Here is an 18271-nt window from a genome sequence, read left to right as displayed (position 1 = left end):
CTAAGAAGGAGCATTGGAAAGGGAATAAGATTCTAGAAGAAAGGTTGTTATAGATGATGTGGCACCTTAATTGTCATTGGTCTATGTTTCCTAGATTTTTGTGCCAAATTTAATATTTGGCTATGCATTTAATGTTGTGCAATAAAAGGGGACTTTTTGTAATAAAACCCTAATTAAGGTTTAGGTGTCATAATCTTGGCCATTGATCTTCTTTTGATCTGGACCGTTCATTGTAATCGAGGATGCTATATATACCCTCATTCATTTTCATTTTGATATAGATAGATAGATGGAGATAGAGAGATAGAACTAAGAGAGAGCAATAAGAAATAGTTGGAGTTTTAGAAGCAAGTTATTTTGTAGCAAGATTGAGCTTTGAGGAAGGAATATCAAACAATTGTTGTTTATGATGGCTTTGAGATCAATAAAATATTGAAGTTATGGTGTTTTATTGCAATTCTTGTGGCTATTTTCATGGTTGTTTACTTTCTTGAATCATTCTCGGTCGAAGTAGTATTTAAATTTGAAGGACTAAATGTTGGGCTTGATCTTTGGTGAGATTCATACTCCAAACCACTAGCTTCTTGTTGATTGTAAGGACGCCTTGTGTGGTCGACTGGAAATATTTGGATTGCATAAACCTTCATTCATCATTGAGTCATTGATATGTACCTTCATGGTAGTGCCTATGATTCTTGATGATTTGAAAATCATTATTCACCTTAGAAGATCGCATCAGTTTCAGTAAAGTTGTAATTCCTTGGCAATACTGAAGTTGGTAGAATCTTGCCAAGTCTAGCCTACATTGAGTCATTCTTAAGATTAGATTAGAGTTTATCTCTTGCAAGCCTTACCCTTTTGATTTTTTTGGAATTCATTAGTATTAGGAAACCTTGTTCCCGCATTTCAGATACGTAAGTCCCCTTGATGAAACAGCAATCACAACGACCACTGGTGCTTATCCACACGTAGAGACCCTACATAAAAGAACATTGGAGTCATCCTGATTGATCCTTTTTTGCGACATCTTCAGCAATCAAAGACTTTATTCAAGAGAGGATAAGGTACCCTTGGGTATTTTATTCTGTGTATGATTGTGTACAAAATACACGTCAACAAGCATGCATTTGCATGAATGAGAGATCTAAAGTCACTATAAACTTCATTTCTACTTACTAACCAAATCCCCTAAATTCATAAAATGCTTTTCATGTAGACAATCAACCATGTTGGTTCTACTTATAACTATTGAAGGTTAAGATGAGCAAATCTCTCAACTAGCTTGTACAAACTACATTGCCCAATGTCTAGGGCAACAATTATGTCACATTTCAAATCAATCACAATACAATTCTTTCCACCAAAAATCACAAGGGCATCCAAGTGGAACTCGTTTGCCTATCAAGACCCTAACCTATTTGACCTACGTACAAGGTGGGGTGTGCATACCCAATAACATAACTTTGCACAACAAATGGAAATGTTTTGACAACAACAATTCTCCTTTCAATATTATTCTTGAACAATGTACTCTCTCCATGGGCTTCATCTCTCTATAGCAATGTACCCTTCTTAGAGCTTCCTCACGTTGATACCAATTGTTGGAAGAATACAAGCATAGAGTTTGAGAGAATTGGATGGCATGAACTTCAACAAGTGTGGCTTGTATATAATATTTTTTGGGGAAGTGACAAGGTGGTTGTAACTTAATTGAAAGTTACTTTTAGACGTAACTTAAGTGGTGTTATTACATCACTAACATAAACAACAAATGCCTATGTATACAAAGTTTATTTTAACATTATATTGTATTTAATGACCATTTTTATCACCTTTTTGGCCATGCCGATTAGGTTGCCTCCATGTTTATTAGCGCATTGACCATAACAGCAGCATTGATAGCTGGATTAGAATTAGCTTGATGTTTACATACCTCCTTAGGGCAGGGGTGTCCAAGATCTGCATATTGAGGTTAATGTGGTAAGGCATACTCATGATCAATTTAAAAGGGGATTCTCCAAACACAAAATAAACTTTTGCAAAGTAGGGTTTATTTGGACCCATTGTTTTCATTGCATATTTCAAGTTTCAACTAGTTTTTGCTTAAACTAGTGGTTGTAATTGTTCAACATATAAGTGCATAGACACGGATGAGAATGCTGAAACTTTGTATGTTGAATTAAGATGGCAAAATGGCATTAACATGAATGTATTTCAATTTTTTGGTTGATGCATCGACGAGATAGGAGCTCTACTACCATACCAATATGCTCCTTGTAATCTGAGAGATGAATTTGATGCTCCTATACTTTTTAGGGGATGTGATTTGTAATTGTTGGAATCAGGGATCACTGAGAGGGGGGGTGAATCAGTGATCTACCGGTTAGCAGATTTTCAAACTTAACTTTTAACCACCGGAAGCAAACACTTAAAACTGAAATGCAGAAACATGAAACAAACAACCACAAGATCATAACACCGGTATTTTTACGTGGAAACCCAAATGGGAAAAACCATGGTGGGATTTGAACCCACAATATTATTCCACTATGGCCAGTAGCAAAACAATATTACAAAATGGGAATACACAAGCATTCAAGCACACTGCCTAGAGCTCACTACTCAATTACAATAACCCAGAAGGCTACAACCCTCAGGGAAGTCTCACTGACTTACAAAGTTGTTACAATGATGAATTACAATGTATGAACTCTGAAATAGCATCTACAATGCTTGGATGAGTTCCGATTAAGTGTTAAACACTGACTGGATCACCTTCTCTGTTTTGTCCTGTTCTCTGTCTCAGTCAACTATCGGATCAAGAATGTGCACGTGAAACTGCACCAAAACGGATTCTTTATCACACCTCTCGCTCGCATACATTCGCTTCGATCGCACTCAGGGAGAACCCAAGGCAGACCCAAGCTGACCAAGGCTCGTGGGTTCCCAAAAACGGGGCCTACAAGTCAAAAAGTGCAATTTTTTAATTTTAAAAAAGTTTTGTTTTTTTTTTTTTCCATTCAACCCTAATTTCGCCCTTATTATCCATTTTATTCCTCTATACAATCATTCTTCTCATTTTACTTGCATCTTTCAAGTTTTTTCTCTCCAAGCAAGTTTTGAAGCTTTTTGCATTTTTCTTCAAAGGTGAAGGCTATGAAGGTGTGAGACACGCATCAAAGGTGTAGGAATCATTGGAGAAAGAAGATTTAACCATCAAAGGTGAGTGAATCTGGATTTTTTTTTTTAAATTTAAGTTTTTCAAAAAAAAATTTAATGTATTGTATATTTTTTTACACTTTATATGCATAGTATTAGAGTTATAATGCTGATATTTCTTCAAGTTTTTCCAATGATGTTGTGTTTTCTCTTTTCGTTTTAGGTGCATTATTCATATAATCATGCATAATGACTTAGACTGGAAGTGCAAGTGCAAGCTCTAGTTCAATTGCCCAGGCCCAAACTCAACATAACTACTTTAAAATTGATGTTGATTCACCACTTTGGCATTATACAACCAATGATCAAGCAAATGCCTCAAGGTGGGAGTTTTCTTGTGGGTATTTTTTTATGTCATGTTAGGTTGCTGAAACACGATTTGCATCTCACACACTCGTCTTAAGGCGACTTGTGAAGGTGCGAGAGGCCTTGAGTTCTATGGTCATCAACACCTTATGGAGTGTATGGAAGCAATCCAACACAGAAAGAGCTCAAAATCATAAATGAGAAATGGTGGGATAATGTGGAATATGTTTTGAATTTCACCGAGCCCATCATGAGCATGATTAAGCATGCCGATACTAATCGCCCATGTCTGGGTGAAATTTATGAAGCCATGGATTGCATGGGGGAGAAAATAAGAGAAGTATTACATTTTTCAAAGTTGTGCAACAAATTGTTGTTGACCATTGGAACAAGATGACCACGCCCTTACATCTCTTAGCATTTGCTTTAATGCCAATATTTTATAGTGCGGAGATGCTTGCAACACCAAGGAGGGTGCCACCATATAGAGATGCAAAGGTTGCTACTGGCTATACGGCTGCCTTTAAAAAGATATATCAAGACAAGGAGACAAGAAATATTTTCTTGAGGGAGTTTGGCCAGTTTGTATCCACAAAATATCATGATGTTGTAGCTCTTCATGCGAGATATGGAATGGATGCTGATGAGTGGTGGTATGTACATGGTCAAGGCTCCATTTTCTTGCAGCCTCTTGCAATTAAACTTCTCTCCCAAGTATGTATCTTTTTATTTTTTATATTTATAGTTTTCCAATTCCATTTGATGCTATCATACTAAAATATTTTTATTTTATAATTTAAAAATTTCTAATTATGTTTTAACTTTTAACAGGTTGCAAGTTCTTCTTCAGTTCAGCAGAATTGGAGTACGTACTCCTTCATCCACTCAATCAAGTGTAATCGTTTGGGTGCAAAGAAAGCAAAGGATTTGGTCTACATACACTCCAACCTTCGTTTGTTGTCACATAAGAAACCTGAATATAATGCAAGTGCAACAAGGAATTGCTAGCCCCTGAGTGTGCTGATTTAGATGCTATAGTTGCACAGCTTGCCCAAGTCTCTATGAGTCTATAGATGAGGCAGCTATGGGGGAGACATAGCTTGTCGGAGTGGCATTCCAATGGATAGTGGTTCAATTGATGCTGAATTTGAACCAAATGGTGGCCTTGGGCTTGGCTTGGGTGCTTCAGATGAAGATGAATATGGAGATTAAATCCCATAGGCAGTATCAAAATGGCTTGTAATTTGAATTTTCATTGTGTCACGACATTTTGAAACTTGAATATTATCATTTTGGCAAATTATGAATATGATATTACATTTACGATATATGAACATTTATTGGCAATTATGGATTTATCATTTATGTATGGGAAAGTTACATTGTATAGATTGTATCATTGTAATAATGGTAGTGATAGTTTATATTTTATAATTTTGATGTTTGAATATATATATAGTATGTGTACGGACATACCTGTACCTGTACCCGTACCCAAGGAAAAAAAAAATTGCCGATTCCGTATCCGTACCCGTACCCGTACCCGAATCGGTAACTTAGCATTAAATCCTTCAGGGAATTAATTTTATGTTGTAAAATTCCAAGCACATAGTGGCTTCATCCAGTTAATTTCTGAATGCTTATTTTGTGAACTCTTTGATGGAATGAAAACTTCCAACTTCCAAGTCATTCATTTACTGGTACTTCAATCTGCCAAGTCATTAAGCAATAAAGAGAAGTCCTTGTACTCCACAAGACATTTTCGTTATGAATACTTTGATATATTATACTTTACTCAAAATATTTGTTGTTTTTGGTTTACATCTAGACAATAGAGATATAAATGTTTGAGTAGCAAACAAGGAAATAAACTTTGAGTCATGCTAGTCTTTAGAAAGTCAAAACTCTTCAAACTATTGGTAGACCTTTTTGTGAGATTGAGAGAAAAAACAATGTTTAATAATTTGTGGCATATTAATAAATTCACAAGTTCATTCTATATCTATTAGGCTACTCTTTTTAGGTCATTGCCTGACCCATGACTTTAACAATCCAGACAGGTTCCAGCTTGCATGCAATCAAGAAGAATGAATTTTTTAAGTTGGGGATGAAGTTCAAGATTTTGAAAGCATTTTTCTGACAATTGAGATTCTTAAAGCCTAAATTTGTTCTACAAAATCTTGTGTTGTTACCTGAAAAACAAATGCTTTCAAATCCAAACAAACTTTCACTATAGACTACATGACTTTTATATGAAATCACATATGTCATAAAAATTACAAATTGTTTTCCAATGTATTGACAGTATATTAGGTTATAAACAGAATCAACTCCTGGAACTTGTCAGCTATTTACCCATTCAAAATGGCATACATCTCCATAACTTATAAATTACAAATTTAGAATACCAAACTCGGTAATGCCAGAGAATCCTTTAATAATGTCAACATATATGGAAAAACTTGCAGCTAAGAGATCTGACTTGATGGACAAGTAAAATATTTTTTAACTTCCGTCTACTAGTTTTTGACTTTCTGCAACCTCAGTCCATCATAAGAGCTGTGTTAAAAAATTTCCTTGCCTATTCCAGTGTAATATGAGAAGAATTTCAGTTGGCATATATTAATTGGTGCACATTTCCCATTTTTAATAGCTAGATCACTTGTTGGACCACATCAATTTAGTCATGGAAGTTTAATGGTAACCAATGCCTTTAAGTTTACTATGAACTTATTTGGACAAATAGCATTTAAAAATAATAAATCCAAGTGATGCACTGAAAGGAATAATCTGCATAATTATGCCAAAACTGTGCAAACATGTCAAAATTGTAAGGACTAAATTTCAGTGTTCTCTAAGTCAATAATGACAGCAAAGATGCAAGTGAACAAATTCAAAAAAGAAAAAATTATTGTAAGCAAAGTAACCTCTCTATTTTTGACAGAATAGTGAAACAATACAAAGAAACACATACCTCCTCCACAATTCTAAAAACTTCAACAACAGAAGCTCCATGTCGTAGCTGAGCTGACAGTGGATCCCATCTCTACAACATTATCAACACAAGCCAAATGCAGAGCTCATGAGTACCTTAATAGATGCTGTCAAAATAATATATATTGAATAATCAACTATTAAAAGATAGAAAAAACAGCTCATCCACTCGACAAGTAGCCTTATCATTTGATATTTCAAACTACTATAAAGCAATAATATAAAATTCAAAAATTCAGTTCATAAATAAAACATAAATTAAATCCCACAAAATTGGCTGTAGTTAAGTCTACAACAACTATTCTCAGTCCCTTTAAAGATAAGATTTTCAATGAGCCACATCTTAGTTCATGATAAGTTTAGCCTTTCAAACATTCATGAATCAAAATAGTTTAAGAGGGAGTTCTCAAAGACTAATAATCAAGAACAAAGATTGCATGTCCTTCAATTGATGATTCCTATACTCAAATAAGTCAGGACAAAGATACAAATACAACATTGAAATGGCATATAATCTTCAGTCATCATTTTATTCCATTAGAATATTTCCAAGAAAATGAGAAACAATCAGTTCTTGCACTCTTCCATCTTTATTAAAAAGGAAGGAGGGTGAGAGTTAAGGAATATTTTACCTGATTTGTTTGAATATTACCCTGGTAAATTGCCAAAAACATAGCTATTCTGAAATTCTTCAAAAATATCAAAATCAATACTACAAAGATCTAATATACTCACATTATACAAGCTAGTGTGTCAAATCAAGTTTTTTGTTAAATCTCCAATTCAATTGTAATGTTTATCCATTCATATTTCATGAGAGTTTCAGTGGCATTTTCCCATAAATGTTAAATACCCTCCAAAATCCTAATCAACAATATCCGCTAGATAATAAGTATCTCCCATATATTCAGAACCTTGTGCAAACTGTACAGATGGATTGAATCTGCATTCATATCAAATAGGAAAAATACTTTCCTTGCTCCAAAGAACAAGAAAATCGATATTAAATATAACATCATAATACTAAATATGGTTGATGTTTGTAAAAATGATGACACCATAAGTGATTACCTTCTTTTGTACTCTAAGTTGCATGTTTTTATTAAATCCTATCCTTGAGGTTGTTTTTCCTTATTCTTTAATTTACATCATCAAATTAAGAATATCATCTCATACATTCAATCCCAGGCATATCCACATCCTCATGTATGCATAAAAATCTCACATCAAAGGCAACAACCGAAAAACTATTTCACTCTAAACTATAACATAAATTGATGATTTCTTGTGTACAGGAAGCAATGTCAAATGGACATTACTTGGAAGGAACTTTCCCTTTTTTTTCCACTATGGTAAATTGTTAAATAAACAAAACAATTAGGTCATATTTCAACACTAATACAAAAAGATTGGCCATCAAGCGAAAATGATTGACTACAAAAGAAAACAGTTCTGTATCGTCATGGTTAACATTTCATATTCAAGGAATTGACTCAGAAGATAGAAAAAAAATTAGAACTCTCTGTCCAAACTTCACAGTAGATCACAACATAATTGAAAATTAATTTAATTTCTTAATTTTTATAAATATTGACTAATTCATCTTATGCTAGTTTTGCATAGCTTCAGGTTCCTCCTAATGTCATTTTCTGTTAGTATTACCATACCTGTCTCCCTAAATGCTTGCCAAAAATTTTAGTCTTTAGCATTTGTCCCATCAATTTCTTATCTTTACCATTTTTGCCCAACATATCACACAGCCATCATGAAAATTACCAAATTGAAATCAAAATACAAAACAATTATGTTTCAAAGGGATAGGAAGAGGAAATCACCTCTTGTTGAATTGCCCGTTCAACCCATTCTACAATTCTCCCAAGTTGAATGTTAACCCAACGTGTAAGCAATGGAGCAGAAATTGCTTCAACCTAAAATGAAGCATTTACAATAGGCAAAGAGAAAAGCATAAGCAACCATAGTTTTGAAACCTTAAATTCATGAAAGAAATTCAAATTTAGGAAGCATTAATGCATCACCAAACAGAAAAGCAGCAGTCTAACCACAATTACAAGAAAATAAAATATGAGCAATATTGGGGTTGGTTACTTTGACACAACTCCATCATTTAAGAGATGTTCAACAGTATATCCTCTAGTAGGAATGTTTGTCAACAAAACGAAAGTCCTTTTAGCTAATTAAATTCAAAAAATCTATGATAGCTAAAGAGTGCCTAAAGATATTCACCCCTAGCTTGTCTTACATGAAGAACCTTGTGCAAAACTTTCTAGAACTAGAAGAGGCTATCCCTCTTTGGCCATGTTTTCATACTTTCATCATATGTTTCTTTTCCTCATTATTTTCCAACATACCACTTAGCCAATGCAAAGCAACACAAAGTTGTAAGATGCATAAATCAAATTTATGCCGAGGTGAGATTCACAAGGGTTTCAACCATGGACTCCAAAAACTCTTCTAGCTATAGAAATGCTACTAACAAAACAAAAATATCACTGTACCATGATGTGTTGACTTATATCAACAATGTCTTCCATCATTATGAATTATCTCATATAAGAACTAAAAATGCTAATCACTCACCATGGTATTATGATTATCAATCAAATTAAGGGCTGATGGAATATAAGTAGCTATAACTTTGTTGTGACTTCAAAAAGAAATATTACACAAAACTAAGCAAATCCTTCAAGTTCTCAATGAGATTAATTAATCAACTTTTAGATTCTAAATAGCCATTCAATGTTTAAGTTTCTCAAAAATGCTCTAATTGTTTTTTTTGCATCCACAAAACTAAGAAAGAATTTCACATTTTAGTTCAATCTCTCATTATGCACAAAGTAGTTAGATCATGGATGAGAATGCTCAAAAGTACAAATGCTTCTATAGACTTATACAAACAAAAGAGAAGATGCCCCACGAGATCCAATCAAAGAGCCATTGAACTTGAACCAAAGCTTTTGGTAAATAATTTAAAACAATCCTTATGAGATTTAACAATCATCTCAAGTCTACAAATTGCCACAAGATTACTGTAAAAGCATGACAATTAAGATCACTGAAGGCTTCATACACTTTCATGCTCTAATATGTATAAACTCTAAGTTACCGGGTTCGGCCCCCTAGACCCCTGGTACTGGTCCGGTACAGTCCGGGTTCCGGGTTTGGGTTCAGTTCGCTTGTGGTTCGAACAGGGTTCGTGGTTCACAGGCCTGGTTCGAACCAGGGCGAACCCAAGAGGACCCAGGGTCGAACCCAAGAGGACCTAAGTCGAACCCAGGGGTCTGACAGCCCAAAAATGGATTTTTTTTTTTGCAAAATTTATTTATTTTTTTATTCCACCACATAAAAAATTAAAATTCCAAGAGAGAAGCACAAGTCTGTATGAAAGAACAAGTCAGAAAACACAATTCCCGTATGGGAGAATGCACCTGATCAGAATTTTGACTTCTTTGGCCTTGTTCCTGACGTCTTAAAAAAGCAGAAAAATGATGCGCTGCCCCGGGACCCTGCAAGGGGCGCTGCCCCTCGACCCCACTGGGGGCACTGCCCCCAGCCCCACAAGGGGCACTGCCCCTTGACCCCGTTGGGGGCGTTGCCCCAAACCCCCATTAGAGAATCCATTTAATGATCAAACTTTAAATTGTTGAAAGTTGAAACAATGATACTTGAATATTTTATCATTTTGATATTAAACTTGATGTATATGATGTTGTTATGGTATGATCATGATGCTATGATTACAAGTTTATGTTGGTTTTGTTGTTTATCTTAATTCATGCTTATAGGCTGCATATATATATAATTTACATGTTTTTGTACTAACGAACCCAAACCCCTTTTCAAAATTTTGCCGTACCGGCGTACCGGGTTCTTCAAACCCAAACTGGTAACTTAGTATAAACTTATTGAAGCAATTACACATTGTACAAGGGCATTTGAGAAATGAACAGTTTATTTAAAATGTTAAGCTGATTTGTGAAAAGGAGTCTCAGATCCAGTTAGTGTCTTCAATAATTGCAATATGCTCCAATTACAATCCTGCATATCATATCAGTTCAAAGCCAGCTGCTTCTAACATCTTGACCTGCAATTCTATTATACCCCTCTACAGCCAAAAGCCAACAGCCCTACATAGTTCTGCTGTAGTCTTTTATCATTTCCAAAACATTATTGAATTGAAATATGCAGAATTTCAGTAGCACACTTGATGGATTACATTGAGGTCAATAGATCTAAAAATAATTTGAAGGCTCATCTTGGAGCTAATTTCAGAATTGATAAATCTAATTCTATGTATAATCAAATTGGATGGGCCATTATAGGGTAGCAATCAAGCCATGCAATATGAGATTGCTGCAACATGGTAAAATATTTTTCTAATAACAGAATTTTTCTTGTACCTAGCAAGAATAAGGTGAGGCTACTGATTGTATCAGCCTGCTAGCCCATGGTGATTTCGCATCAACCTCATCATATAATGCTCCCTAGAAGACCTAAGGATAATCATCACATACAGATGGAACGAGAACATAGAAATGCAATCACAAAGACAAACAAAACAATTTTAGCAAACAGCTGTGGTGCTGACATAAAAGCTAAGACACATTATTGGGTTTATGTCCATCATGATTCCTTCCCAAGTTTCAACACCACATTGTCTATTTGCTTTTTTTAGGCTACATTGCAAAATAACTATATGATGTTGTCAATTTACAAGTGCTTAAGATGTTGAGAAACCAATCCTTTTAAGTTAACCCCAAAGATAATACCTTCAGATTCTAGAAACAGAATGTTTATTCAAGCATCTTCAATATGAAAAACACTTCTCTTACAAAAACTAATAAAAGGTTCTGGATGCAAATTTCATGAAAATCAGATGGAAGTTGAAACTATTTGCCTTTGTAAATCAATATACAGACCTGATATGGGGCCATCCCTTGCATGTAACAACCATTCACCTCATCCTCTTCATTTACAGAATATACAAGCTCAATTAGATACTGCTCCAGTATGTCTGCTGCTGGAAATACAGCTTTAACATCTTCCGAAAGATGTGACACTCCATCAAGGAAAGGTTTCTAATATACACACATAAAAAAATTTAAACTGCAATTAAATCTTTGTAATTGTTAGTAGTATCCATAAATCTTAATTGAATCATGAATGTAGGCAGCATAATCAGGGATAAGATCTTAAGAGAAAAATGAAGCTCATAATGTCTTTAGATCGATATAAACTTGCCAGTTCCCTTCCATATAGACTGTGTAAAAGTGATGCAGAAATGGCACTACTTTGAGGATTCCAACGAGATAAAACAGGGCTAAAGACAGTTGAAATTCTTTGAGCAATATTCTTCACAGCTTCTGCAAGTGTTCTCAGAGGGTGCTCATGTACAGTTCCATATTTGGCATTAGAAGTTGCAAGTGCCTGCATAAATGTTAAGAAGAAGTATCAGATTTCCAGTTCCATAACATTCTGTAGCACCTGTACACAAAACAGTGAAGATAAAAATAGAGAATTCTCCAGATATTAAATAGGATAACAGTTCAAGAAATGACATGGATATTCAAAGACAAACCCTTTCATATGCAGCATCAGTGGAGGATATAATGTAATCTTCAATCTGCTTAGCAGCTAAAGCCATCTCTGCAGCTGATGTCATCCTAGATACCTGCAGCCACCAAGGTCATTATTGAATCACCTTTGCTATTCTCAATCAAAAAAGTTAGCTTTCTACCCAGCGGATGCCATCACCACTGATTGTATCAAATTTTTCTGGTGAATAGCCAACTGGCCAATTTCATAAATACTACTAATCTAAGTAAAGGTATCAGTGTTGTGTACTCGTTATCAAAAACGATTGAAATGAGCACCATTAACCTTCAGTCCAATTCTTCATTTACAATATAGTAGATTTATTCACATTTTGTCTTAAGTTTATTGAAATTGTACTTTCAGAAATGTGATCTTTCAACATCAGGACAATTTACGATGCAATGAACATGCTCTAGTGTGTGCGTATTACAAGTTCAAATGTTAAATCACAAGAAGAGAATTAAAGGTACATAGCATTTCCGGCACTAATAACTGGTAAGTACCCAATCATATGCCAGTTGCTTGAATCACTTTTGATATAAAAGAAGAAGTACATGAATGCCAACTCTACATGTGAAAAAGCTGGTATTCCATGGAAAACAAGGTGATATGGAGATGTTAACAATGGAAAATAGTCATATGGAGATTTTTCTTCACCTTGTCCTGATTATGGATCACATAGTATGATCTGAAACATTAATTCAAACGTTTACAACAGTTTTCTACCAGAAGCTCTGCATTTAGTCATAGAAAGTTTAATGATGTGGAACAAGATGTCACGCCTCCACCACCAAATCCTAAACGCAACACATTTTAACTCTAATGTGATTTAAATAAGTGCCGATGTGAAAAATTAAACGGGAGCTCATACATATGAAAGGTTGCAACTCTTTTTAAGGGCAATAATGGTGATGAAGAGTTGTGACTCACTCGAACATGATATATAAAAGGGAGATCATTTCATTTGAAAAGGGAATCCATCAATGGGGAATGAAGGAATCAATTCGGAAAAGAATTATTCTTTTCAATGGCAGCAATGAAGGGAGGTGAATCAATTCTTGTGAAGGGTGGTGACCCAATTCTTGTGAAGGGTGGTGACTGCTTCAAGAAATGGGTATAAAGGGCAAATCAGTTTATTGACAAACAAACAAACCGTACATCCATCAAGCAAGCAGATCAAAGCAGAAAATTAATTCAAGCATCAATCATCCATAAAATCATTCAAGCATCATTCAAAAATTGACTTGTCAATCCATCAATAAATATCAATCAGCAAAACCAATCAGCAATAATCTAGCAAAGCCAAATACATCAAACAGTCAGCTTTGAATTTAAGGAAGTTTCTTGCAAATAGGAAGGACAAAATCGATCCAAGTTCATAAGAGGATAAGGACAAAAACCCTTATTACTCTTATCAATTTTAGACGAAAACCCAAATCATGGTCGAGGAGTACAAAAACCCTCCAAGGTGGACTAAGAGTTGGAAGGACGAAAAACTTTTCATGCTCTTGGCAAGTTAAGAATGAAAACCCTTGATATTGCCACTGTTGAGTTAGGAATGGAGGCCTCTAAATCAGGAGATTTGTAAGTATTTCCAAAGAATTCATGATATGATTGATTTTGAGAATAGTGCTATCATTCACTGATCTAAATATTATCATAAATTCTTAAATCTTCGATAAAACTTTTATCATTGTGAATAAATATTATTGTTTTAAGGCAAAAATCAGGAATATCCCAAAAAGAGACATTAGATTTAAAAATATGCATGCGTTTAATAAGAACAAGAAAGCTCACCTCATGGTGATCACATTCATCTGCAATAAGCCTTCCAGAAAGCATGGCTGCAGTCAATATCCCCTCAAAGTTACTTGATTCCTGGCAATCGGAGGAAAAAAATCTCTTTAATCAAATTTATTATTCAGTGAAGAACCCAAATGCAAAATTGTATCTACAATTGATATTGCATATATATTTGAAAAAGGTCATAGAAAAATGTAGAACAATAGTCAAGATCAACAGAGAAAATTCTGTTTCATAGATTGACAATCAAGAGAAAACCAGTGAGGAAATTAAACAACAGCTTGATAGTGACCAAATATAATCAATACAATCATCTTTAATTTACTTTTTAACAGTATTGATATAATTTTGGACGAGACTGCCATCAAAAATCACTCACTGACTAAATCAACGTAGAAAATACAATTTAACTAGAACCTCATTGTCTGCATGAGAACACAAATGAACACTAATAAACCCAATACAATTTAACCAAAGCTTCACTGTCTGCATGAGATGTGGAATACATTTGAAAATTATAAACATCCATTCCTTCTTCTGCAAAATACTACATAGTCACACGAATCAGATTGTAATGAGATGCTGGGTTTGACCCAGAAAAGCCAAGTCAACTGCTAACTCCTTCATGTAACCAGTTATATTAATTTCTTTTTAAATATTCATACTCAGAGGGTGTACGACCTCTATCAACTATGTTTGGTATTACTGTTTTTTGGTTTTGTGGTGATAATTATCATAGGATAAGAAGTGTCTCACTTTAGGCTACTTATGTTTCCCTAATTTGGTTTTGTGATCATAATAATAGGACCTGTAGTGTCTCGCTTTGGGACACTTAAGTTTCCCTATAAAGTTCGGTTTGTATGTTTTCTTATATTTTACTAACTCCATGATCCTGTTCCATCTTATTCAAATTAAAGAAATAATCTTTCTTTTTATATTTTACCATACTGCCACATCTCTTTCCAAATGTTGGTACTTGAAGAAGTTCCTTCTTTCCATATTTCCACCATACTGTCACATCTCTTTCAAAATCTCAATACAGAATTTAGTTGCTCCATGTGACAGAAATCTAGAAGGCAAAACCATAGGAGAATTAACCAGAGAAATCTGAGCTTGCCCAGACACATAATGCAGAGGTTCCTTATGAGCACATTAAGTCCCAAAACTGTGGGTCCACAGTCCTAGAACTTCTTCCTACCTTCAAGGCCAAGGATAAGTAGTCAAGAAAGCAAAGCAGGAATTCATCAATAGAGCATGGATGATCTAAAACTTTAAAGCCTATGACATTAGTGGGTAGTCTCTCCTATACTTTGGGCTCAATTTAAACCCATGACGGTATTCCCAGAGATATAGCGTAATAGGTATTAAGATGAGTTATAATTTAAAAATGACTCTAACAAATAGCAGCTGTACCCAAATGTACACTTGCCCTCTATAACTGTCACTAGATCAAGATCAACTAGCTGCATAAGACCTCTATATAGCTGATAATACACCTTGCACATGCACCTATAGGAATCAACTTCATTATAATCCCTAAGGATAGTTTCATTTATCATTTTTTACGCAACAGCAAGTGCAAACACACATGTTCAAATTTTCTGATGATATGAAATTTAGAATTGCTTAAAATTAAATTTGCTGGTTTGCATTACTGAAACATTAACAACATGCATTAAACCTAATATATTCCCTCTAACTAACCAAAACAAAGGCATTGATCTATCACCAAACTACAAAGACCAATATACAACAAAAGAATGACTAATGCATTAGATGGTGTCACACCTGTAAAAATTCTAATGCAGTTGCATCAACAAATGTGATGAAAAGAAAAATACAGCTGCAACAAGACAATTCCCTTAATCATTACAAACAAAATGGATACATCCATTACAAAAGATGCATAATATCAAACCATTCCTACATTAAACAAAATACTTTCATTTTATTTGATACCCCAGAATACATTTGAAGCACAACAATCCCAAAAAATGGCTCCCAAACCAATTGTTTGAAAGAACAGCAAATAGTAAATATAAATCTATCATGTCATAGAATTCAACAACTCATGAGAGCCTCAAGATTGTGAAATTGTTGAAGATTTGAAGAAAGCCACAATATCATATTAGCAGTTGTCCAAGCGTCACGATTCACATCTCAAATTCGATGAAAACTTCTTGCAAGTACATAAAAAATCCACCCAAGGGATGGAGAAATAGACAACAAATTTGCAAATCTTCTTTTCATTTGATGCACCTCTAGATTTGGTGTACCAACCCATGGAAGAGCCATGAAATCTACTGCAAATGAGACCAAGAGACAGCACCCAGAGCGGATCATGAAAACATAACTGCTGCATTAAATATAATATAGACCATATGTATCTTTTATTTTATTTGAAGCTGCACCTTTTTGATTTAAAATGATTTCCAAGCACAGTCTAAGCTAATTTGGCAACTACTAAGCTTCATTAGATCGTTAATGGCATTCCTAGATCATTTTTGCCTTCACTACTACAAGTTGCACGTGAATCTGCATACTTTTGATGAACGGTGGTTTTTGGGCAAAAGAAACCCTACTTTAGAAAGTTATGACGTCAACCCTAGTAATAAATGGTTTTTCGAACACGCAAGGAGGTAGGTGAGTGTTACCATGAAAAACAATAAGGTACATGAAATGGGGGAAGTTTGAACAAGCAACTTTGAAAAGGTAACAATGTATTTAAGTGTCAAAGATTAAGGGGTTCAAGACAAAATTTGAGTCAAAAAATATATACAAAGTAATTGATGGAGCAAAAGGATGTTCACAACTTCGACTTCAATTGAGTACTTAGGGAAAGGGAGCTTAAACAATCCAACATGGAAAGAGCAAAATGCATAATGGAATAACAGGAATTTGAAATTCCAATAGATATGCTTAATAAACTTCTGGAGGGTGAGGAATCAAGATGTCAAGGATGATAGGGAAATGGTATCAAGGAAAGCACAAGTTGAAAACTTTGGCACCTCAAATATTCTAAGGCAATAAATCGCAATTTTGAGCCTCAAATGGCAGGTATGTCAACATGGGAAGGCTTGATAGTCTGAAATCTTAGAAAAATTTAAACAAGGGCAAAGGGGAAGGCAGAGATAACAAGGATGGCATACTGGGATGTACAACCCCAAAAGTCCAAAACTTCAAGATCACACAAAAAATGACTAGAAAATACCCCCGACTTAGAATTTTTGGATCTTTTGCAACTATCAGTGCATGAGGGATTACACAAGGTAAATGTTGTCATTTTATGGCACCCTTGGTCCATCAACAAGAACCGATCAAAGATATGTTCCATGAACCAGTGCTGCCCCAATTGATCAAGCAAAAAACTTGGAATCATGAAATGTTGAAGTGTTATCTTGTCAGGAGGCGACATCGGGCCTTCCCCTTTGCATCTTGCCCTCGTACCTTGGAGTCTATTGGTCCCTTCTCCTTCCCCTTTTCTTTCTTAGGAATTCCAAATTCCGGAGTCCAAGGAACTGATCTACCCCTTCCCTTTTGGGGAGAGGTATACCATTTCCATCGGACCCCGAAATCCCGAACTCTGGGATCCTCCTCCTCCCCCTTGTTCCTCCGGACTCTGGGGTCCCGCCTCCTCTTCCCTTGCAACATTTCCCTGAAGGCTTGACATCTGGCCTCCAATGACATCAACACTTCCAAATGGCATGATCAACACTCAAGGCTCTTAATGCTCCACCAACTCTTGTGACTTGTCTACTTTCACTTATAGAGCTACAAGGGCGCATTTAATAATTTGCGCAGGATTGACATCAAGTGGAGTCCAAGGCCATGCTCATTTATGGTTACTTGATGTCCTTCATGTCAAGGTTGAAAGATTTGACTTTGGAATGCCAGGCAATCTACTTTCTAGAAGAGCTTTCCTTCTTGGGATTGCCTTGTTAAGATATGGATGGGTGTCTTGCACACACAAATCCGTGCACTTCCCTACCTTTTCGGGCTAACATTCTCCTGTGCACGCCTAGGTCAAGGTTTCCCCTGTTTGACCAATGGTCTCTTCTCCACAACCAATTTGCTACATATAGGCTATTAAGCCTCACTGTAAAGGGTTCTCTCCTTGTTGGCTTGAGCTACTCTCTGCTCTTTCAAATCTCTTGAAGATTTGTATATTTTCTTGCACTTCTGCAATTGTAAGTTGGCCATTGGCCCGAGAATAAATTGAAATCATTTTCTTGCCTCTCTTCAACTTATGCATGTTGTGTATGTTTTCTTACCTTCATTATAAGTGTATGTTTTGTGGCTTTCTCTCACTTATATGCTGTGTTAACTTGTTTCTGAG

General features: G+C 35.2%; 1 protein-coding gene across 3 annotated transcripts in view; it reads right to left on the bottom strand.

The window, feature by feature from the left end:
* Positions 1-18271, bottom strand: part of LOC131067153 (protein unc-13 homolog) — a 106531-nt gene that overhangs the window by 66929 nt on the left and 21331 nt on the right. For all 3 annotated transcript variants that reach the window (XM_058002092.2, XM_058002093.2, XM_058002094.2), the window contains 6 exons: positions 13930-14010; positions 12116-12208; positions 11779-11964; positions 11457-11615; positions 8355-8447; positions 6500-6571 (listed from right to left, as the gene is read on the bottom strand). In XM_058002092.2, coding sequence (XP_057858075.2) covers positions 6500-6571; positions 8355-8447; positions 11457-11615; positions 11779-11964; positions 12116-12208; positions 13930-14010 — 684 coding nt within the window. The remainder of the gene's footprint in view (positions 1-6499; positions 6572-8354; positions 8448-11456; positions 11616-11778; positions 11965-12115; positions 12209-13929; positions 14011-18271) is intronic.

Source organism: Cryptomeria japonica, chromosome 11 (genome assembly GCF_030272615.1).
Source record: "Cryptomeria japonica chromosome 11, Sugi_1.0, whole genome shotgun sequence".
NCBI lineage: Eukaryota > Viridiplantae > Streptophyta > Pinopsida > Cupressales > Cupressaceae > Cryptomeria > Cryptomeria japonica.
This window is presented reverse-complemented; position numbering and strand designations above follow the sequence as displayed.